This window comes from Somniosus microcephalus, chromosome 7 (genome assembly GCF_052327205.1).
Source record: "Somniosus microcephalus isolate GS21.2 chromosome 7, FLI_Smic_1.0, whole genome shotgun sequence".
Taxonomy (NCBI): domain Eukaryota; kingdom Metazoa; phylum Chordata; class Chondrichthyes; order Squaliformes; family Somniosidae; genus Somniosus; species Somniosus microcephalus.
In genome coordinates, this window is record NC_140993.1 from 252961064 (window position 1) to 252986072 (window position 25009).

General features: G+C 44.2%; 1 protein-coding gene across 1 annotated transcript in view; it reads right to left on the reverse strand.

Annotated features, from left to right (window-relative positions):
- ofcc1 (orofacial cleft 1 candidate 1) overlaps nt 1-25009 on the reverse strand; it is a 398354-nt gene that overhangs the window by 170123 nt on the left and 203222 nt on the right. The window contains exons 14-17 of the mRNA XM_085993614.1: nt 24306-24491; nt 24123-24186; nt 17736-17824; nt 6761-6885 (exon numbers count right to left, since the gene is read on the reverse strand). Of these exons, the coding sequence (XP_085849740.1) occupies nt 6761-6885; nt 17736-17824; nt 24123-24186; nt 24306-24491 (464 nt within the window). The remainder of the gene's footprint in view (nt 1-6760; nt 6886-17735; nt 17825-24122; nt 24187-24305; nt 24492-25009) is intronic.

Here is a 25009-nt window from a genome sequence, read left to right on the forward strand (position 1 = left end):
CAGAGCAAGCCTGATCAAGGCCACCCGCCCCTTCGAGCGCTTGAGCATCGATTTTAAGGGGCCCCTCCCGTCCTCTGACCGTAATGTGTACTTCCTCAACATTATTGACGAGTACTCCCATTTCCCCTTTGCCATCCTCTGCCCAGACATGACCAGTACCACGGTCATCAAATGCCTGAACGACCTCTTCGCCTTGTTCGGGTTCCCGAACTATATACATCGCGACCGGGGCTCATCCTTCATGAGCGAGGAACTTCGCCAGTTCCTGCTCGCGAGAGGTATTGCTGCGAGCAGGACCACCAGCTACAACCCCCGGGGGAACGGCCAGGTGGAAAGAGAGAACGCGACAGTTTGGAAGGCCGTCCTCTTAGCCCTAAAGTCTAAGGGCCTCCCAACTTCTCGCTGGCAGGAAGTCCTCCCAGCAGCGCTCCATTCCATCCGGTCACTGCTTTGTACCGCCATTAACGCCACCCCTCATGAGCAAATGTTTGTTTTCCCCAGGAAGTCGACTACGGGAACCTCGCTACCAACATGGCTGACTTCTCCGGGGCCCGTCCTGCTGCGGAAGCACGTGAGGACCCATAAAACGGACCCCCTGGTCGAGCGGGTGAACCTCCTGCACGCCAACCCCCAGTATGCCTATGTGGCATACCAAGACGGGCGGGAGGACACAGTCTCCTTGCGAGACCTCGCACCCTCGGGCACCCGAGATACTACCGTTATCCCCCACCACTCCCCCAAATCCAGCTCCTGTAGGCGGCATGCCGGAACGATAACAGTGGTTTACCACATTCACCCCTTGTTTAAAATTGAGTCCGGCGGGGTGAAGTGTACCACCAGTTCGTGTATGTCAGTCTATCAGGAGGCCTCGTAAGCCTTTCTGATCGGCGCAGCAGCGGCGGCGGTGGTGCAGTATCCGATGTTAATGCTGGTGTCTGCGTGGTTGACGAAGGCTCCTGGGGTTCCGGCATGCCGCCTACAGGAGCTGGATTTGGGGGAGTGGTGGGGGATAACGGTAGTATCTCAGGGGTGCCCGAGGGTGCGAGGTCTCGCAAGGAGACTGTGGTCGATGGTGGAGAATACCCGGTACTGTGCAATCTGGTTGACCATATCAGATATGCGGGGAAGGGGGTATGCGTCCAGCCGGGTGTACCGGTTTATGGTTTGGCTGTAGTCGATGACCAGGCGGTGTTTATTGCCGGTCTTAACGACTACGACCTGGGCACGCCAGGGGCTGGTGCTCCCCTCGATGATGCCCTCCTTCAGGAGTCGCTGCACCTCAGAGCTAATAAAAGCTCTGTCCCCGGCGCTGTACCGCCTGCTCTTGGTAGCGACGGGTTTACAGTCGCGGGTGAGGTTAGCGAACAAGGAGGGGGGCGGGACTTTGAGAGTGGAAAGGCCGCAGGTGGTACGCGGTGGGCGGTTTAAAAACTGCTGGTTGTAGACTGTGAGTGGGGGGAGGGGTCCACCGTATGCCAAAGTGACACTTCGAAGGTGGCATTGGAAATCCAGCCCTAGTAGGATGGCAGCGCAGAGCTGGGGCAGGACGAGAAGTTTAAAGTTTTTATATTCCGTGCCCCTAACCGACAGGGTCACCACACAGTAGCCGCTGACGTCTGTTGAATGGGACTTCGACGCCATCAAGATCCGATGGCGCGTTGGCCGGACAGTGAGGGAGTAGCAGCGCACCATGTCTGGGTGAATAAAACTCTCCGTGCTCCCGCTGTCGAACAGGCAGGTCGTGGCGTGGCCGTTTACTTCGATGTCCATCATGGACCTGGACAGATGATGCGGGAGAGCTTGGTCAAGCATGACGGAGGCCAGTGTATGGCTGAGTGAGCTGCTGTAGTCGGCAGGTGAGGCGGTGGTTGGGTCTGGAGACAAAATGGCGGCCGAGTGCGGTGAACAAAATGGCGGCGCCCATGACGCGGATCCCCACGAGGTCGAAGTTGGACAAAATGGCGGAGAAGATGGCCGCCCCCACGACTCACATGAGGCACTGCTGGCGTCTGTGGCCTTGATCAAAGATGGCCGCCCCCACGACTCACATGAGGCACTGCTGGCGTCTGTGGTATATCAAAGGTCACTCACTCCAATGGGCACTTCCAGATCTACAGATGCTGCCACGTCCTCACCAACCTCTGTCCAGCTTACCTGCGCAGGCACCAGCACTTGTGAGGAATTAGTTCATCTGGCAGGTTGTCGCCAGGTGAGTCACTGTGCACTAGTGAGAATGAGAACCTGGGAATGGAAGAGAGAGGGTGCTGAGAAGCCTCGAGACATAGATCATGGGGGCCCCGTCTTGAAAGAACAATGATTAGGCAGCATCGATCTCGTGTGGAGGAAGTGGAGATGGTTTCCACACATATGTTGGAGTTGATAAGCGGGAGGAGTCCATTACACGCATCTGCACATTGCAGGAAGTTTCTCACAAACTGCAGAACACCCTGGAGATTCTGATCGCCCGGGAGAGTTCTGTAGCATCAAGATGCCAGGAAGAGCTTCTAAGGACAGAGTAGCAACTATAAGGAAGAAAAATTCGGTGGCTTAGCGCCTCCCATTAGCGCCTGCAGATGGTGGTAATGGAGAGCTGATGCAGTAGCACTGGGGCGAGGCGAATCCAGCACCGCATGGCAAATCGGGCCCGCCCCCCATTGCGCCACCGGTACAAGGTACCGCCAGGGACTTCAACGCCAGGCAGATCATGATGTCAGTGAGTGTGCAACGCTCACTGGATGCCCGATCTGGAAAATTTATTGTAGCCACTTACCTTAGTGCCTCGACAAGACAGCGACAGGGTGAGCTGGCGTGCAGCTGCAGGAAGCCGGCTCCAGCGACGTTATATAAAGGTATCAGCATTAATTACTCACAGCTGTCAGGGCAGGTTAGTTTCAGTGGTTCCTTGTCAGTTTCACCCAGTGGAACAGTTTGTATGAATAATTTCAAGCTTCTTTTGTATCAGCAGTCTTCTGGCAAGTGCAAAGTAGCCACATTTATTGCTCAAAGATTCAAACTGCTGCACATGGCAACATTAATTGGGGGCTGTACTGGCACCACCTCGTCCTCCAGCACCTACGGTGGAGGGAGTGTAGGCAGCGAGAAATACAGGAACATGTGCACAGAGGGATGAGGAGGGACATCAGGGCAATCACCAGGAGGGCTTACCCTCCGAGACTATTCCTAAAGCACTTCTCCTACCTCCAATTAAGCGAGGAGCAGTGTATTAAATGGCTCTGCATCACCAAGGTGGTGGTCACAGAACTCTGCCACCTCCTCCAAATAGACCTCCAGCCTCACACCAGGATAACTTAAACCCCAGATCCCTTTTGCTCACCACATGCCCATCATACCATCCCTGTGTTATGTCATATCACAGTGTCCTCCTAGGCACAAAGGTGAAATGAGAGAGACCACAAAATATTGCAAACTCCATTAATAAATTTATGCATAAACATATCACTCATATCACATTCATTCTAATAACTAATAACCTTTGTGCCTGCCATAGTTGAATAGCTGTCATTGTGTGCAAGGTGTGAGATGTGGGTGTGGGTGTTGGTAGGTAGAGATTGTTGGTGGGTGAGTGCTGGGGGTCTGGTGCTTTGGGCAGTGTGTGAAGCTTGCGGTACAGATGGTGGGATGTAGCATTTGTTGAAGCATTCAATCACCCTGACCACCCGACTGAGGTGGATCTGCCATGAGCACACCTGCTTCAGTCCTCTGGCTCCTTCTCCTTGTTGTGTTTCTCCTTGCTGAGGCAGCTGCACAGCCAGCAACGCTGAGAATGAGGCGCTGCAGTATCAGTGAACCTCCCCTTTACTGGGAAAAGCCTGTGGCAATGATGAGTTGCGATTAGACTGTACCCGATATTGGTCCACCCTTTCAGTGTAACGCCACTGAGCTAGGCCTTTAAGACTTGATTTAGTGCCCCAATCATTTCTTTGAGTAGAGAGTGAATTTTGCATGTGGTCTAAAGCATTAGCGCCTGGCACTGATTCTCAAACTTTTCTAAAGATACTGCCCATACCTGGACTATAATGAATTTTTAGCCCTAAGGCTTCAATATATGCCTTGTATTTAACACTGTGACTACCCTTTGTGCCAGCTTACTTAATCTATTACTACTGTGAAGTGCCCCCTGAGTAAGTTGTAGTTGAGCGATGGGTGGCTGGCATCACATCCCTGTATATTATCACATTGTTGTTTGTGGGAGCTTGCTGTGCGCAAATTGGCTGCTGCGTTTCCTACATTACAACAGTGACTACACTTCAAAAAGTACTTTGTTGGCTGTAAAATGTTTTGGGACGTCCGGTGGTCATGAAAGGCACTATATAAATGCAAGGCTTTCTTCTCTTTTTGAGGGTGAGCCAAAATGCCACACTTGTACAAAGCTTTCAAGATCTGTTTGGGACTATTCAGTCTATGGTGACACTGACCAGTAGCACCTTTGAACCTGTGCTCAGCAGCAGTGGCCATCAAGAAGTGAGCACAGGTGCCTCTGTCTCTCTGGAGAATGGCAATGAACCTTCTGCCTTAATGATGCCTTCCAACACCTTCACCATGAGGGAGCTTCAGACTTGGGCCCAGCATGCCTTGTTACGGCAAGTGCAAGGCTGCTGGCAACTGGTTCAGAATCTACCCTGAGACAAGAGTCACCTCACGTCTCCAAGGCTCCAGGGAGGTGATGCCAGCCACCCATCGCTCAACCTCAACTTACTCAGGGGGCACTTCACAGCGGTAATAGATTAAGTAAGCTGCCACAAAGGGTAGTCACAGTGTTCAGAAGCAACTGTAGAAAGGGACAATGGATTATGTTGGCACTTCCTGGTAAATGCTGTTGTTCACGTAGAGTTCAGAGTTCATTTCTGTGTATGCTTTCAACTTTCGGGAGTTGGATGACAGCAGGGGCAATGTAGGCTTCTGTCTTGCATTGGATTTTATCAGAAGTCTTGGTAAGTGAGGGACTTTGTGAAGGAGTGAGGGGAGGGGTAGCAAGTATGAAGTGACTTTATTTGGAGAGTTAACCTTTAGTTCTTGGAAGTTCTGGGCAATCAGTTGTGCTCTGGAAGGTAGCTCTCCTGTTTCACTTCCTTTCGTTGTGCACTCTCCTCATGCTTTGGGGCTGCGTAATTAAAACCTTCTTGGTCGGTAGGCACTGATGAGTGAGTGTTTTCATGTAGGGAAGAGATATCTTCAGCTTTAAAAGCCTCCAACATAGAATATTCCATGTCTTCTTCATCTTCCTCCTCTTCATAGCATCAAAATACAGGTATTCCCATTAGGAATTCTATGTCGCGAGTGCAGTGCAGTACTTTGAACAGAACTGAGTTGAGTCCCAGGAGCAATTTTAGCAGCTTGAGTAAAGATTTGCGCTCACTCTTGTTGAAGCAGATACACAAAATGACTGCACCTCAATGCAAACTTAGCACACGCATGAGTTTTAATGTGTAGAGGCATTTCACCCCCTTGGTACAACGCATAGGAATAGACTACAGATAGAAAGCTATGTGCTGTGGAGTGCTTTAAGACAACTTGGGGCCAATTTTAATGTTCGGGGGTAGGGGGCAGGGGGGAAACGGCAAAGAGGCCGTACCCATTTTGAGTCCCAGACCTCATTTAAATGAGCGTCCCGATGCAGCTTGCTCGATTCTGGAGGCCCAGAGGCAGCACAGCCATGGTAAGTCGGGGGGGCAGGGGGTGTCGTAATCGCGATTGGGGGCAGCAGGCAGGGAAAGTCCAGAGTGTCAGCGACCCAAATTGTTATTCTGGGACCTGGAGGAGCACTCCTGCTCCTTCTGGCCCCACAAAATAATTTAAAAACCTATCTTTGGAGGGCCTCTTTGGCTCCATCACCAGTGAAACTGGTCGGAGATTGCACGGGGCACGCTCCGACCAGTTCTGTCCTAAAATGGCAACTGGGGCCTACCGTCTGAAACAGGCAGGAACTTCAGCAACGCCCCCCCCCGCAGCGGGGGGAGTGTCGTCATTAAGGGGGCCGTAAGTCTACTGACGCTATTTTGAGGCTGTTACCATCCCATTGACGACAATTTCACCTTGTTAAGACCAACCCCCAAAGACTTCTTAAGGTTTTGAACTTGGCAACTGCAAGTAAGAGCTGTCTGCAGTTGCTTCAATGTTGTACATTACAAAAAGGAGGCCTTTACTGAGTTTAACATGTACCTTTACTTCTACTGCAATGCTACATATAAAAGTATCATGATTATCAGCTATTGGAAGTCTTTAAGATTTTTCAGTTCCAAACTATATAACATAGACTTCAATGTACAAAAACTATTAAATTCAAGGAGGGGTATTAAATGGTCATGTCTGAAATGAAACCCAGAAATAACAAGTTAAATCTAAGTCCCGTATAATTTTTTTTTGAGCTTCACCCTGGTTTGTACATTGTTAAGCCAAGAAGGTATGCGCTTTTCTCACACTATCGGTATTTAAAGGTAGGATTTGCTTTTTTTTGATGATGGCACTTTAACTTCTTCGCTCTCGTATTCAGCTAATCTAATTAACATGATTTTTTTTTAACACTGATCTCTCAATGACAGAAAAGTCAGTCAAAGATCAGGCACCCTAATCCCCTGGCTTTGAGCTTCCCAACAGATAAAAAGGGAACCTATTAAACATGGTTGTACCTGCCAAAGGGATAACTTAAGTAAAAGTAATGAAAGAATTCCTTGAGAGAAGAAGCGCGTATTGTGAAATTCAGACTATTTTTAAGAATGGCAAGTCTTAAAGCAGTACTCACACTACGGAGAATCGGTATTGATCCTGGTCCTCCAGATACGGTGGCACCAGTGGAAATCTGTTTTTTTCAACAGGACTCTGACATTTATCTTTGGTATTAAACTCAAGCAGATTATGATGAATGACCTGTAAGTAAAAACAAAATGAGGAATATCAATCTGCCACAAAACTGTTGGTACTAACTGACGTAAGAAAACTACTAAGCTTTAATCAACTGCTTTACAACATGGAGGTCTAGTTGTGTCCTTCACTAGTTCCTGTTAAGAATGTCCTGCGCAAGCTGGGCCTGTGCCCGAGTATTTATACTCTCCCTGGACAGCGCCACCCATAGGCCACTCAGTATTATTTCATAAGTCTTTCTTTCATGAATGACCGATTCATGTCACTAACATTTTGAACAAGGAACAACTGTGGGCACGTTCAAGGGTCAATTTCCACATTCTCGGCCGTGATGGGCCAGATACCTGGCCACAGTCAAGTACTCAGAAAATCTACCCCATAGTGTTTTCAATATTCTTGTGTGTGTTTTTCTTATACTGTATCAAGAAGGGCTTTGTTTGTGATAGCACAAAAAATAAAATTAAACTGCACACTTGTACTTTGCAATTTTGTTTTAAGCAAGCAAAAAAAGGGCATTAAAGTCCCAGGGAGTTGAATTTCCGTGGGAGTTCTCCTGCTTGTTGACTGTAACTTTAGCAGAATAGGTGTAACAACACATGTGAGATAATTAGTTGGATTCAACATTCAACTGGTGTTTTGTGAAACTAACCTTAAATGAAGGAAGGTCATTGACCTGAAACATTGGCCGGAATTTTGCCAGCGCTCAGGAGGTGGGTTTGGAGGCAGGACATCCGGCAAAATCGCAAAGATTGACAGCGGGTCAATCTTCCCAAGTGTCGGGTCCCTGATTTGTGCATGGATTATAGCCACTTAACTGCTTGTTAACAGGCAGTTAAGTGGCTTTTTGCAATTTTGACAGGTCTACTGTGGGCTTCCTGACGTCCGGACACCACGCCAGGTAAGTGGTGTGCTGTGGGTCTACTGTAATGTTTCTGCATTGATGACAGCTGCAGAAGTGGTGTGAAGGATCCAACGGTACACTGGTGAGTTTCAGAGGTAAGATAATGTTGGGAAATTATTTTTAATGCATTTAGACTTTTCTGTAGGTAATAAAGTTTGAAGTGTTTGTGTAGTCCCACCTCATTTGGAAAACCTCTCTCACCAGTGACAGATCACTTCTGTAACCTCACCTGCAGCTGCCATCTGTTCTAGCCTAAGGAGGGAGTCACTGGGTGCAAGGGCTCACCTGGGAAATCAGCTGTCAAAAAAAAATGTGCGTGGCCCCTTTAAGAAAACAGGCAGATGACGCGTCATCAACTGATGTCATCTGACACCGGCTTTTTCTTAACTAGCCAGCAGGCCCGCAGGGTGGGCTTAACAAGGCTAATTGACGCAAAATCACGTTTATGCGTCTGATGTCGTTGGGGGCGGGACTGGAACCCGGAAGGCAGCTGTCCCGCTTCCAAGCTGCCTCGAACTGAAAAATCGAGCCCATTAACTCTGTTTCTCTCTCCACAGATGCTGCCTGGCCTGCTGAGTATTTCCAGCATTTTCTGTTTTTTTATTTCAGATTTCCAGCATCCGCAGTATTTTGTTTTTTTATCTTAAATGAAGGATGACTCTTTCCCCCGCACACCACCCTTCAGCTCAATACACTTTCCAAAGTGAATAGAACCCAAAACAAAAACTACAACAGGTGTGTGTAATCATTGCACTATTTTTTCACCCAGAGACAGGCAAAGCCTTTCCTTAAACGTCATCATAGCAGCTGGTTTTAAAGCTCTCATTCAGCCTAAGCCTTTCTCTTCTGCATTCTGATAGTCTGTGGTTTTGCTACAACAACAATGAGTTCTTCCAGAGGCAAGGCAGCTCCTCGATTTAATGATGACTCCCTCCATGCTCTTGTGGATGCTGTCAGAGGGCGCAGGGAGATTCTCTTCCCTCCTGATGGCCGGAGGAAGCCTCCTCAGCAGACCAAGGCAGCCTGGCTGCACATTGCTGAGGAGGTCAGTGCAAGGTCCATTTGTTCACGCTCATGGATCCAGTGCAGGAAACGGTTTAATGATCTTGGGCGAACATCAAAAGTGAGTATCCCATCACACTTACCTTCAAGCTGCTTCCCTTCTCTTCTCATCACCAGCACTCTGTGTTGTAAGCCTGCTCCTCCACATCCCACCTTACCCTTACTTCCCTTGCATCCTTACCTATCCATCACTGTCTCTGCACTGAATCACTTGAGCAACCTGCCTATGTACCCCTTAGACTCGCTCTCACTGTCATGCAGTGACAACAACTAACAACGCACAGGGAGCTAGCTTCCTCTTGGCACCTCACCCCATCTTCGTCTCCCTCAAAGCTTCTATGGTTGGGATTCTTCACACTCACTCCATCACTTGTGGTTGAAACTTCGCTTGTGTCCCTCCTTGCAGGAAAAGATAGCCCACAATAGGAGGGAGAGAGCACTGATTGGAGGAGGTACACCAACCCCAGCAATCTTGACTAGTGCTGAGGAGGCTGCACACAAAATTGTTGGAGGTGGCGAGGATCTGGAAGTGGGCGATGGAGAGACGGGCACACTGGAGAAAGCTGGTGACATAATAGAGTTTCATCCCTCTCATTGACGTTTAGTGATTGACTGCAACGGCATATGATGTTCATAGAGAATCGTGTTGTATCATCTACACAAAAGGATGTGTGTGCTACATCAATATCAGATGTCTAAATCATGCCTTTACTCTCCCACAGGACCATCGAGTGCCCCCCTTCCCACGATCCAGGACGAAGAGCCAGACAACTCCTCAGAGGAACCTGCAGCCTCTGAGGGAGCAGCGTCACCAGGACTCAGCACACCCAGTACCAGCACAGCAACGCACACATCGGTGGGGCCCTCGCGAGTTAGAGTAGTGTTGCCATCTGGTCTATCACAGTGCACAAGTGAGCATTAGCAGATGGTGGAGACAGCGACAGCAATGGAGAGCCCTCGGCGGAGGTCGCAGCAATCTCCTGACATTCAGTCATGTTTCTGGGGTGCTTTTAAAGTGCTGTACCAATGAATACAAATCATGTCCTCCAGCAACTCAGCTCCTTGAACCTGGCCTGTTTCTGACAAAATGGGAAACAGGGGCAAGAAGCACGAAAATGGGAAACCACTATGAAAATAGGATTATCAAGGCAGTGAACAGGCTCTTAACTGCCTTAACTACCAGTTCCACCGGTTCCAGTCGGGTCAGTTTGGGAGCGGCTGACCCGACACTCACGAAAATCGGGTGGGGGCGGGATGGAGGCGGGTTGGCAATCTGAAGCCACTTTTTCCGATTTTACCTCCAAAACTGCCTCCTCAGGGCTATTAAAATCAAGCCCGATGCCTCACTAAAGCTTTTGAAAATTGTCCCTTTGTTTTCAGATTATTTGAAGCAAAGCAACTGATCGGTAAGTGCTAAGGAAAAATATTCCATCGATGCAATTGTCTGAATGGTGCTGTTGCATCCTAGGTAAATGGATACACAGTAAATATTCAGACTGCATAATCTAAATCCAGTTCACAGGGACACAGCTCTGGCCAAAAATATCAAGTTCATGCCCAGGCTTTTGGGAGATTCTCAGGCAATCAAGTAAAACATTTAATGAAAGCATTAAAAATGCAAAAGGCAATTCAATGGATACATTTTATTATGTTGCCGTGGAATATGTCATTTTGGATTTTTTTAGATTTTGTTTCAAACTTTATTTTGAATATTAGAAATTTCAGATACTGAGGAAAAAATAGTGGATGAAAAGAATTTTCAGAAAGTATTTTGAGTGATTTGTGCCAGTCAGATTGTGCAGTCATAGTGACAAATTTACATAAAGTAGAACGCATTATACATGGGACATAGGAGTCTGGAATGGGAAAAGGTCCAAAAAATGTGACAAAAACATAACAATAGGAAGTCAAGATGTGCAGAGAGGAATTGCATGGAGATCCAAGATTTTTAAGAAGAAAGTTGTTGATCACTTACAGTTGCACATGGGACTATCAAGTGTCATCATTAGCTGTAGCACCTCTATGGGAGAGCTTACAGCATGACAAGTTTCCATAGGATGACTGTTTATATAGGCAGTTTCCATCATTAATGTGGATATAGGAATTTATAATGGAAAACATTAACAGAAAGTGCATGCAGATGTAAGATTTTTAATAGATAAATAGGTAGATAGATAGAGACAGACAGACAGACAAATAGATTAACAGGTAGGTAGGTAGGTAAGTAGGTAGGTAGACAGATATAAAGTAAAGGATGGGACAGATGAATAAATGGTCTTACCCTGCCCAAAATATTGTGTCACCATATTAAATATTGTGCCCTTCACTGTCTGCATATCCAACCGATGCTTTTCTCTCAGCAGCTGCTGACTGACCTGCTGTGTGCTTCAAATTTTCAGCATTTGCACCTTCCTTCCTTTTTATTTGACTTTTAGTGGATTATTGGGCATGTGATTACCAGGCACAGAATGCATGTTCCCGCCCCAGCTCTCGCTCACTATTCCCAGTCCCTGGTCTTTCCCCTCCCTCACAGCCCAGTCGTTGGGCACCCAATTAGCCTTCAACCTCCCTGTTCTCTCTGTGCCTGGTCTCCCTGCCCCAAACCTCTCTTGTGCATAGCCAGGGAGACCACAGATCATTTCAGAGCCAATCAGTAAATAGGAGCCATGAGTTGTTTGACTCTATTTTAAAATTCTCATCCTTGTTTTCAAATCCCTCCATGGCCTCATCTCTCCTTATCTCTATAATCTTTTCCAGCCCTACAACCCTCCGAGATCTCTGCGCTCCTCCAATTCTGGCCTCTTGAGCATCCCCGATTTTAATCGCTCCACCATTGGCGGCCGTGCCTTCAGCTGCCAAGGCCCTAAGCTCTGAAATTTCCTCCCTAAACCTCTCCGCCTCTCATCCACTCTTTTCTCCTTTAAGAAGTTCCTTAAAACCTACCTCCATCTGCCCTAGTATCTCCTTATGTGGCTTGGTGTCAAATTTTGTTTGATAACGCTCCTGTGAAGCGCCTTGGGCCATTTTACTATGTTAAAGGCGCAATATAAATACAAGTTGTCATTGTTGTTGCAGGTGTTCATGGGAAAGGGCATTAAAAGCAGAGGTAGAGAAGTAGCGGAAGAAGGAAGAAACATATATAGAGAAGGCAGCATAGAAAATCGTGGGAGTTTTACAGAAAGAAACAGAAACCAAGACATAAAGAGAGAGATATACAGACAAACAGGAAGCAACTGATAGGCATAGTGAGTTGGAAGTGCAAGGGAGCCAAAGTCAGAAAAAGGTAAACTAAATGGGTTAACGCTTATATTAAAATAACAATCTGAGGAGTGTGATATGAGCAAGTTAAACACTCATCTGCTAACATTGCTAACAGTCATTTCTAGGCTATAAAGTTTAAATGAACGTTCACCTTAATTTGCACGTATCTTAAGCTGCGAATCCCAGCAGATTTTGATGTTCTGAACTAAGATTTAGCCACCATTGAAGCAACGGTATTATGAACAGCTCTCTCCAGGCCCAAGAAACTCAACAAGTACAAGCCAGCAGGCAAAAAAAAAATAGGGCTAATTTTGTGAGGCTGCACTCAAAGTATAGCATTTTATATGATGCAAATGTGGATTAGAGAATCGGGTATGGAAGGCCACAGGCCCATTTCACAGTGCTTCTGATCTTCCGTGATCAATTTTAAATCAACCAGCCTTCCAATATTTACCCATAAAAGCACAAATCGAATCTAAATTGCTTGGACTTTGTGGGTTGGATTATCAGGACATGTTGGCAACATATTATGGCCATTCTGAAGTAGGCGTACATCTTAATTTAGGATCCTTCAGAGAGTCTGGTTGTGGAGTGCATTAAAAAGCAATTCTTACATTTGTGCATGTTCAGCCAGAGAGGACTTTCTATTGAAATAAATAGGAAAAAAGTACATTAAATAAGCCTCGATTTAAACTCAGGGTGAGATTGGTATTGGGGAGGGGGCGGGGGTGCGATGCGAGTGACAAGCTCACATGTTGAGGCCCAGAGAGTTAAGCTCCCGGGCCTCATTTACATTTGCAAGATCGGACTCCCTCGCGAACCTGGCAGGAATTACTGCCTAGACGGAGGGCAGGAGGCCACGGGAATAGTTCCCAGCACAAGGTAAGTCCATCAGAGGGCTCAAGGTTTCCTTGTGGTGCCCGGAGAAGCAATCCTACTCCTCCAGGTCTACAAGGAAGCTTAAATATTTTTTTTAACTTAGCTCTTCTGGTCCTGGCTGCTGTTCCCGGCAGGTTTGGCCTGGTGAAGAAGCCTCCGCTCAGTCCTCAAGTTAAAATGGCAGATCGGGGCCCAATGATGTAATTGGAACCCGACCTGCATATTTAAAGAGGACCCCGCCGGCTTGTGGTGGGTGGGTATCCTTTCTGCCTGCTAATTAAAATTGGAGCCAGTCAGATCAGGGAGTTAAAATCAAGGCCTAATGAAAAGTAGGATCGAGTTCAGTTGAAATAACTTTATGATTGGAAAGCCTGACAAAATCCACTGTCTATCAAATATGAAGAATGGGTGCTTGAGGGAGGGTTTAAACTAAAATGGAAGGGGGTTGGGAACCTGTGCAGGGAGACAGAGGAAAGGGAAACAAGGATAGAAGCAAAAGACAGGGAGGAGAAAAGCAAAAGTGGCAGTCAGAGAAATCAAGGGTTTAAAACAAACATGGCCACAGTAAATAATAATTCCAAAAGGTCTAAGAGTGTTAAAAAAACAAGCCTGAAGGCTTTGGGCTAAAAATTCAGTTTGGGGCGCCAAGCTCGCCTGGGCGCTGGAATTACCGCTGCGCGCGGAGCCACTTGCGCCATCGGGATATTCAGTTTCTGCGCCCCAAATGGAAGCGGGCCGCTAAACGAGGCTTCCCGCGCCCCGCTTGGGGCGCTGAAACTGAATATCGGCGCGCAAAGGGCCGCAGCGCCACCCGCTGCGGCACGGCACGCTGCGGTACTGCAGGCCTTCCTCCCACTGTTAAGGGGGAGGTGCCTGCAACAGCGTGATCCCCGCTCGCGAGTGCCGGCAAATGAGCCCGGCACCAAGGAGAAGTGCCGGGCTCTCGGGAAACAGCCGGCAATGCCGCGGGGGGGGGTGGTGTAGGAGGCCGGGGACGGAGGTGCGGGCAGGCGGCCGCCGAAAAAGCGGCCGGCCGCACCTCCACCTTAACTAGCGCCACTACCGCCACAGGTTGGCCCCTGTGTACCGGTCGCTATTTGCGGCGGGCGCGGAAGAGGCGGGCGCGACCTAATATGGCGTTCGGGGCGGTAGCAGGGCGCTGCGCACACCGATGACGTCATCGGTGGCAGTGCAACGCTACAGGCTAACGCCGCCATTAGCGCCCCGCTAAATATCGCGGTGGTTGTGGCCAGTGGCGCTAAAGCCTCTGAGTGGCCTCTTTGGGCGCAAACTGGTGGCGCAGGCCACTGAATTTCTAGGCCTTTGTGTCTTTATGCAAGGAGCATTCGTAATAAGGTGGATGAATTAGCTGCGCAAATAGATGTAAACGGATATGATATGATTGGGATTACAGAAACATGGCTCCAGGGTGACCAAGGCTGGGAACTCAACATCCAGGGGTATTCAATATTCAGGAAAGACAGGCAAAAAGGAAAAGGAGGTGGGGTAGCATTGCTGGTTAAAGGGGAGATTAACACAATTGTAAGGAAGGATATTAGCTCTGATGATGTGGAATCTGTATGGGTAGAGCTGAGAAATACCCAAGGGGCAGAAAACATTAGTGGGAGTTGTATACAGACCCCCAAACAGTAATGCGGAGGTTGGGGATGGCATTAAACGGGAAATTAGAGATGCATGCAATAAGGGCACAGCAGTTATCATGGGTGACTTTAATCTACATATAGATTGGGCTAACCAAATTAGTAACAATACTGTGGAGGAGGAATTCCTGGAGTGTATACGGGATGGTTTCCTGGACCAATATGTCGAGGAACCAACTAGAGATCAGGCCATCTTAGACTGGGTATTACGTAACGAGAAAGGAATAATTAGCAATCTTGTTGTGCGAGGCCCCTTGGGGCGGAGCGATCATAGTATGATCGAATTCTTCATTAAGATGGAGAGTGAAGTATTTGACTCAGAGACTAGGGTCCTGAATTTAAATAAAGGAAACTACGATGGTATGAGGCGCGAGTTGGATAGGATGGATTGGGGAATGTTACTTAAAGGGTTGACAGTGGATAGGCAATGGCAAACATTTAAAGATCGCATGGATGAACTACAGAATTTGTTCATCCCTGTTTGGCATAAAAATAAAACAAAAAAGGTGACTCAACCATGGCTAACAAGAGATATTAGGGATAGCATAAGATCCAAGGACATATAAATTGGCCAGAAAAAGCAGCAAACCTAAGGATTGGGAGCAGTTTAGGATTCAGCAAAGGAGGACAAAGGGATTAATTAAGAGGGGGAAAATAGAGTATGAGAGTAAGCTTGCAGGGAATATAAAAACTGACTGTAAAAGCTTCTATAGATATGTGAAGAGAAAAAGATTGGTGAAGTCCTTTGCAGTCAGAATCAGGGTAATTTATAATTGGGAACAAAGAAATGGCAGACCAATTAATACATACTTTGGTTCTGTCTTCACAAAGTAGGACACAAATAACCTCCCAGAGATGTCAGGGAACATAGGGTCTAATGAAAGGGAGGAACTGAATGAAATCAGTATTTGTAGGGAAATGGTGTTCGGGAAATTGACGGAATTAAAGGCCGATAAATTCCCAGGGCCTGATAATCTACATCCTAGGGTACTTAAGGAAGTGGCCCTAGAAATAGTAGATGCATTGCTGGTCATCTTCCAAAATTCTCTAGACTCTGGAACAGTTCCCATGGATTGGAGGGTAGCTAATGTTACCCCACTATTCAAAAAAGGTGGTAAAGAGAAAACGGGAAATTATAGACCGGTAAGCCTGACATCGGTAGTGGGGAAAATGCTAGAGTCCATTTTAAAAGATGTAATAGCAGAGCACTTGGAAAACAGTGACAGGATCGGACAAAGTCAACATGGATTTACAAAAGGTAAATCGTACTTGACTAATCTGCTGGAACTTTTTGAGGATATAACTGGTAGAATAGATAAGGGAGAATCAGTGGATGTGGTGTATTTGGACTTTCAGAAGGCTTTCGATAAGGTCCCACAGAAGAGATTAACGTGTAAAATTAAGGCACATGGGATTGGGGGCAAGGTACTGACTTGGATAGAGAACTGGTTGGCAGACAGGAAACAAAGAGTTGGAATAAACGGGTCTTTTTCCGAGTGGCAGGCAGTGACTAGTGAGGTACCGCAGGGATCGATCCTAGGACCCCAGCTATTCACAATATATATTAATGATCTAGACGAGGGAACTAGATGTAATATCTCCAAGTTTGCAGACGACACAAAGCTGGGTGGGCGTGTGTGCTGTGAGGAGGATGCAGAGAAACTCCAGTATGATTTGGACAGGTTGGATGATTGGGCAGATGCAGTATAATGTGGATAAATGCGAGGTTATCCACTTTGGTGGCAAAAACAGGAAGGCAGATTATTAGCTGAACGGCAATAGATTGGGAGAAGGGGAAGTGCAACGAGACCTGGGTGTCCTTGTGCACCAGTTGCTGAAGGTAAGCATGCAGGTGCAGCAGGCGGTTAAGAAGGCAAATGGTATGTTGGCTTTCACAGCGAGAGGGTTTGAGTACAGGAACAAGGATGTCTTGCTGCAGTTGTACAGGGCCTTGGTGAGACCACACCTTGAGTATTGTGTGCAGTTTTGGTTGCCTTATCTGAGGATGTTCTTGCCATGGAGGGAGTGCAGCGAAGATTCAACAGACTGATACCTGGGATGGCAGGAATGACGTATGAGGAGAGATTGGGTCGATTGGGCTTATATTCGCTGGAGTTTAGAAGAATGAGAGGGGATCTCATCGAAACTTATAAAATTCTAACAGGACTAGACAGACTAGATGCAGGAAAGATGTTCCCAATGGCGGGGGAGTCCAGAACCAAGGGTCACAGTCTAAGGATAAGGGGTAAGCCATTTAGGACAGAGATGAGGAGGAATTTCTTCACCCAGAGAGTGGTGAACCTGTGGAATTCTCTACCACAGAATGCAGTTGAAGCCAATTCATTAAATATATTCAAGAAGGAGTTAGATATATTTCTCAAGACTAAAGGGATCAAGGGATATGGGGAGAAGGCAGGGACAGGGTACTGAGTTTGGATGATCAGCCATGATCTCATTGAATGGCGGAACAGGCTCGAGGGGCCGAATGGCCTACTCCTGCTCCTATCTTCTATGTTTCTATGTGTGTGTTACTGAAGTGCATCAGGCAGCGAGTGTACTGTACCCCAGGAATGAGCAACAGCCTAAAGAGATGGGAAGGGGAAAAACTTGGCAGGAAAAGAGGGGGGGGGAAATGAAAGTTGTTTATTTAAAAGACACCCTCAGGAGGTAGATCGGTTGGCTATTCATTTGTTTTTAACATTGAATGGTCTGTCTCCTTTAACACAGTGGTGACATACCTTTTGCCAAAATCTCAACGTTTACAGAAAAATATTTTGAGGAAACAAAGCGCCAATACAGTAAGAAAAAAATATGATTTACCACTTCAAAGGTTGGCAGGTTAACTACCGACTTTGATTCATTTCATCTAAGTCTTCTTACAGCTTAGGAGAAGGTGTGTTCTCAAGAATAAAGGGTTGGCTAGCATTGCTGATTTCACAAAATGTCACTCATTTTGGCTTGTCAAACACTTCAAATTCAGCTTTGAAGACAGCAAATACCTTTGAGTGTGATATATATTTTGACAAATCTTAGCTAACAATTGCAGGCATGTGCAGTGATACAGCGTCAAGTATTCAAGACAGCACTCTCACCTTGAAGTACATTCCACTCTCACCATTCGCTGTGATCAGCTCATCAAATTTCTCCTCACAGTCAGTGTCAATTCCACAAGAATCCTGAGCTGCAATATAAAATAAAGAAGCAAAAACACAGTTAAGTCATGTTATGTATTACTCTGCTAATCACAAATTTTCCATTGCAACTGATCAAATTGTTATGACGAGGCCCATTTAGAATGGAGCAGAGTGAAAGGACACGGTACTGAAGAAATATATCTGGCAAATTTTCTCAATGGCCTTTTCTCTTTTGGGTTATAACACATTTATAAAACAGTGGGGCCAGTATTGGTCTCAGAAAGGATTAAAGGGTGAAAAAGACCAGAATGTAATGGGCAAACCAAAGTGGCTTAAGGTGCTTAAAAAGGAATGAAAGCACAATGGTGAGAATAGATGATATGACAGCACGAGAGGAAAGCAAAGGTGAATAAAGTTCCTATCAGAGTGAGTTGAATGGGCTAAGTGGTCATTTTCTTATTCGTTATGTTCTGATGTTACCAGATTGTCAGCCACTTCTGCTGAAACAGGCACTACACTGAGGGAGTAAGAATTCTTCTGGTCACTGTGTGTAGTGACACTGTGAATGCAGCTGTGAAGATTTCCTCTGTTTGGTATTCTAACAGAATCATACACACAGATGATTTTCGAAAATATTGATGATTTCACTGGAAATAGCAACCAGAGGAAATCTCCCCCCATAGTTCTGTAATATGTTTAATATTTGCAAAATCCTCCAGGTAAAAGTCAAGACGCGGAATGATTACATCGGGAGCGCTGTATCAATAAAATGCTATCACATTTTCATTGAGTTTATTTCTGGGGTTATTGTAAATAATTAAAAAAATGGGCCAGTGCACAGATTTCTTTAATGCTATTTTACAGCATTTGCAACCATGAAATATTTGTGTTTTGAAAGCTATGGAGCAAATGTAGTGCCCAGAGACGTAACATAGTGTGTTAATCAAACAAATACAAAGGAGCTAAGTGAAGAAATCTCACCATATTTTATTTTAGACCCCGAGAGACAATTTTCTCTTATTAAGGGCAAATCTGCTCAGTCTGTAATGGTAACATCAAAATTAATTCTTTATGAATGGGCTTGTGATTTTGTTACACACAGAGGAAATCTTTCCCCATTATTTTCTACTGTTCTTTATTGATCAGGGGAAGGATACACTCCAAACCAATGGATCAAACAATAATTAGTTATTCACTTACAGTGTTTCTAAATGTATCTCTTGACCTACAAGCTGAAATGAATAGTTAATAGTATTATGGTTTGATAGGACCTGTAATGAATGTTCAGAGCGACTGCACTTTGGTCTCATGTTACAGCTTTTCAAATGAAAGCATTCCCACCAGTCTAGAACTTTACAGTAATAAAACTTAAACTGGAGGATGTTGCATCCCATTTGAAACATTTTAAAGCGATATACACTAACAAGCAAAGCAATTGCTGCTTTTGTGCTAAGTTTTACTTCATACGCATTGGCTTTGAACAGACAGTGCACTGCGACTGAAATAACAAGTCTTGCTGCTTTGTCGTTTGCACAGGTATTTGTAGTTCAGCTTGCGATTATTAATACTTCATTCATCCATATTGTACACAGAAAGAACAGCCAGCCCTCTTGTTGTCACATGCTTTTTAAGTTAAAAGGTCTGAACCCACATTATTTTTATGCACCGATTATGCGTTAAAGTATAGGAGATTACAAACTGAATTCTATATATTTGAGTATTTTTATATTTCTTTAATACATTTCTATTTTTTCTCAAGCATTTTTAAAAAACACACAAAGTCAGTCCAATTTCTTTCCAAGGCAGTTGGATTCCTTTTCTTCTTCCCTCTGCTCAAGATTCAATAATATTACCCAATGCTGCAACAGTGGCTGGCTGAATTCATTTCAACTCCTACTCTCCAAATATCTTGTAATAATTTGCTAAATAAAACGCAATAACAATAATTTCTCTACTGCAACAACAGTGAGGAGCTACTCAAATTGAAGTTCAATATAATTTGCACCAAGATCTGAATAAAACATATAAGGAAAATCAGTCAAACACTCGCAATTAGACGAGATGAAAAATCTAAAAAGAAATTAAATTTAGTTGTAATACAACTTCCATTCTTCTCTTGCTAGAAAATTACTACCAAAGTGTTTTTTCTGTAATTTAAATGTTAAGCCACCAGATGTGTGTCTCATGCTTGAAGAGTTGAAGCTTTGCATTATTTAGCATATTAAGACCCACAGAATGTAAAAAAGAATTCTTCATTGCCTGGAGGTTCTAATTAAGTAAACCTTTGCTTGATACATGCAAAAATTGCAATACAAGAAATTTCTTTTGCAGCCAGTCACAGCAATATAATAAATATGGAAAATTCTAAACCGATATAATTTTTCTTTCGCTTCGGGATTCAAATATATCTACTATAATCAGCTACTCTGAATAAAGGCGAACAATCAGCAAGACACCTAAAGCACTTAGGTTAACATCCACATACTTTGTGTAATGGTAAATGAATATCACATTTCACACACAGTATTCACAAGCCATAAGTTTAAACTTAGTTATCTGTGGCGTTTTCCTACTTGCCAAAGACCTCAACTTTGCGTGATGGTGCAACTTTGCTGCGCATTTTCTTCCGCGACACAAAGTCTTCAGTTAGTAAACAGCCAACAAAAACAGAAAAAACACAAGCCTGATAAATGGAATCTAACAAAACACAAAAATAGTGTGGGTGCTGGAAATTCGGAAATCACAACAGGAAATGCCAAAAACGCTTAAGCAGGTCCGGACACATGGACGCATTTGTGGAGAGGGGAAGGTAGGGTTAACGCAGCAGGTCCATGACCCTTCATCAGAACCCTACGGCATCTAATAATCAGTGAGGTGCTAGATTGAACAAGCTGGGGTTCTTTTCTCTAGAAAAGAGAAGACTGAGAGGTGACCAGATAGAGGTCTTCAAAATTATGAATGGGTTGGACAGGGTAGATGTGGAGAGAAAACTAGGGGCCATAAATACAAGATAGTTACTAATAATTCCATAGGGAAATAAGAAGAAATGTCTTTACTCAGAGAGTGGTTAGAGTGTGGACCACAGGAAGTGGTTGAGGCAAATAGCTTAGATCCTTTCAAAAGGAAACTAGATGAGTACATAAGAGAAAAGGGAATAGAAAGATATGCTGAAAGGCGGAGATGAGACAGATGGAATGGGAGGAGACTCGTGTGGAGCACAAATGGCCTGCTCCTGTGCTGTATATTCTATGTAATTAGCGGCTGCTAAAAAAAAATAAAAAGCTCTCCCACATCTCAAAGGGTAAATATACTGCACCGTGTGTTTATGAGTAGTACATCCAAGGATTGATCTATTGCCTTTGCCGAGTTGGCTGATCTGAGCTGAGATACGAGCTAAGGCAAGGAAGAGAATTAGCCAAGATTCACAATTCTGATCCCTATTCTGTGGCATCTGCTAGAAAGAGTGTATGTGGATGCCTCCGTGGTCTGCTGACGCTCACTGCCTAGGCTCACATGTGAAGAATGGCCATTTGGGCCAAGTAGAGCAGGACTGTCAACACCCGCCATAGGCCAACATGAGTCAGTGCCTTCAGGAGAGGAGGGAGAAAATGGGAGAAACGGACTTAATAACTAAATCCATTTTTCAGATAGAGTATCGGTCTCGTCTGACCAATGAGTACAAACTGAAATAACAATTCTGTCATCAACAACTGTTTAAATTTTGTTAGCTGAATATTTCTAATGGTGCACTATTAAGGGGAGTATTTTTTGTAGCTCACAAACTTACAATGGAAAATACCTTTGCTGTAAGAACGTTTTTACATTTATTGGGACTTTTCGGCAAACTGCAAGAGGTTAAAATTATAAACAGAGGATGTCCAACTGTCAGTTTATTCCAGGAGTGAGGAAGGCCTGATCACTCATGAGTAAGTTGGCACAATTGTCCTCACCAATGCAATAAAATGCACTTCCTCGGTCTGAGCCATATTGCTGTGGGTAAGTGCCAAGTGGAAATTGGAAAATCATTAGCAGTTCTCGGTAGCATTGGCAGAGGTTTGAGAGCAGGCCACACACCTGTCTGCGTCTGATGCATGGCCAGGGAAGAGTGGGGGAAAGAGAGAAAAATAACAGACAAAAAAAAAGAGGGATTCAGACCCTCATCAGATCAAAATAGAGGAGTACGATAAAAGTTTACAACTATGCATAGTGTAGAAATATTATGTCGATGAGATGTTAACACTACCACAATAATCCTGGCTCCTATTTAGTCATCATTTGGTTGCATATATTTACAAGCTGATTTCATTAATAAGGTTTGTTTAAATTCACACTGTCTGGAACATTCTTTGGACATCCCTGCAGTGTGCTGGGAATGTCATCACACAATCAGCATGCTGCAAATAACAAGGATCTGTTTCTCATTTGATTTAAGAGGAAACAGAAAGCTCTTGTGTGGGTAGTTGCTGCACGACATTGTTTTAAACTCAAGCTACAATTTCTGTTGTAAAGTACTAGAGATCTTTGACTTTTCAACCCGAGCAACTCACTTACAAAAATGTGTTTTTTAAATTTGTAATTCTTATTCATTTATCTGAACACAGGTTGGATAGTCTGCAAAAACAGTCCTGCAAGGCATGAATATAGCAAGGATTGCAATAGAAGAAAACATTTGTTCCCATTCTGAAATAATTGATAGGATACAGATAATAGTACTAAACAGCATTCATTATGAATGCAATAGTGATCATTCATAGTATTATCACTCTAATAAATACATGGACAAATCTTTTAAATATAATTTTTAAATGAAACCATACTGTTTCTGTCCTCCAAATATATTTATTGCTCCTAAAAAAATTCTGTCTTATTGGGCACATTATTATTAAGAGGGACCCAATGGCATGGAGGTCTAACACACCAAGTCATGGAATGGTATAATGCAGGTTCAAACCTGCAATTTCCCCATACCTTGACTTTCTGATCTCAACAGGTGCAGTGTGTCTTCCTGGGGAAATGATGTGCAGAAGCCAAGTGCAACCCCACAGAGAAAGGGCAGAATTAGAAGCGTTAGCCCAGACTGCTGACTGGCATGACAGAGCAACAAAAGCAGAGAAATTGGAGTAAATCATCTGTCTGTCCTCTAAGCAGGTATACGGTACATGCCAAGGGCCAAATCTAGAAATGGGAAAATGGGGGGGGGAAAAAAAAAGGCCTGATGAAAAATGCAGACTGGATCTTTGGTGGCTCTTTAGGATTCTAGAATAGAATGAAATCCAGTCATGATTAGTTCTCTCTCTACTCATCCCTCCAAAGTCTGACACTGGCCCTCTTAGCTGAATAAAAACAGTAAGCACCGATTGTAGCTGTGCTTGGAGAAACTAGAATTTCATTTTGTTCATGACCTTATAGGCATGTTGGAGTCTTCACATTAGAAAGCAGTCATTATAAACAGCTATAAGTACATTTCTAAAAGAAAACTCCCCTCTCCTTTCAAATGTATGGGAAACAGAGACTTGAGTTGCAGCATACTAAAAGTGTTAGGATAGAGTCACATTCCAGACTGCAAGAATCACTGTCTATATTATCAAAGCAACCTCGCTAAATGTTACCATAGGTGTTAGTTTTATGCAAGAACTAATGGCATTAACACAAGATTTCTGACACGATTTACAATTCCTATTGAATCAATCAAACCTTTGAGTAGCCAGTTGTTATGGGGGGGAAATATAATTGTAAGAAGTATTAAGCCACAATCCCCTTGAATCCCCTTAGTGTGAAATAGTGAAGTGTTTGAGAACATTACTGTGTTGTAAAGATCAATGTGGTGAGGCAAAAAATTAAATCCTGTTAGCTGAATAAGTCGTTTGCCACAAAATTGGATTCACACATCAGGAATACTCATTTGCCAGGAATTCACAGTGATGATTAGTGAGAATTTTCTGTCACACGATTTCTTGCGTAATTTTAATTGCAATGGAAGACTTTCTAAAATGCAAATTGATGCATGCTCTTACAATAAATCAATTTACTGTCGTTTTGTATGCTGCAGAAATAGCAAATTGTGCTACATGTTTTGCAGTAGGTGATTCTCACTTCAGCTGTAAACATCTGGCCAAACAAAATGTTTCCTTAGCAGGGATGAAATTATTCAGTTGCCTTGAGTGGCTAAAACATGTGCAGACAGAAAACTGTTTTGAATTTTCACTGTTTATTAGTTAAAAGTGGTTTTAAATATGTTTTTGTTTTATCCCTAATAGATAAAAAATGAAGTTGACAGATTTAGAATACTGTATACAAGAATTACTATGTCAACACATCCATGGCATACAATTCATTTGGCAATACCTTTAAGGTTCAAATTCACTTTTTCTTCCCCATCCATGTGAAAACCATTCCTTGTTGCTGGTTTCTAATAGAATAAGAAAAAGGGGAAACTGTGCTAATTTAATCACATTTCATTTTCATGCCCTTTGGAGTCCAAAGGAATGTAGTGATACTACGGCAACAAAATAAAATCAGATGTCCAACCTGATGGAAGCACTTTAAGATCTTTTCCTTTTTTTCTTTCGCTTTTTCTTTGTGTTTGCTTTGCTCCCCTCCCTCACCAACATGAAAACCTTTCTCTGCTTCCTTTACACCAGTGGGAATACTTCCCTTGTGGGTGATAGGATCTCTTTGGGAGGTCAAAGGTTGCCCTGGAGAGGAAGTGACAAGCTGCGAAATGTAAAAGAACAATTTTTTCCACATGTTCCTGGGCTCTGAAAGCAGTATGGGGTTGTCAGCCAGCATCATTTTAAAATGGACCAGGTTACAACATAACATGCCTGTCAAATTCAATTTATAATTAGAGTAGCTGTATTTAGTTATAAAGTTTTACCGTTCCAGTAGGTTACATCTACATACCACATATATATCAGTGAAACATGCTTGAAGTTAGCTTTGAAAACTTTCAAAGTTGTTTAAACATGAAAATAAATTTTCATTTTACACAAGGATCACATTTAACTGCAGGATATAAATCAATCCAGTTGCTTCCTTTGGGACAGAGAGGTGAATGAAAAAATAATCTGATTCAGTACCTTGTCGCATATATTTGCATTTTATAGTGGGCGATGTTAAAAAAGAACTCTGTGGAGAAAGATTGCTGAAAGTGCATTGTACAGTCACTCATAAGAAGGCAATACTACTTACACGCATCTCACAAAAATGTTACAAGTTTCAAATTCACCAGA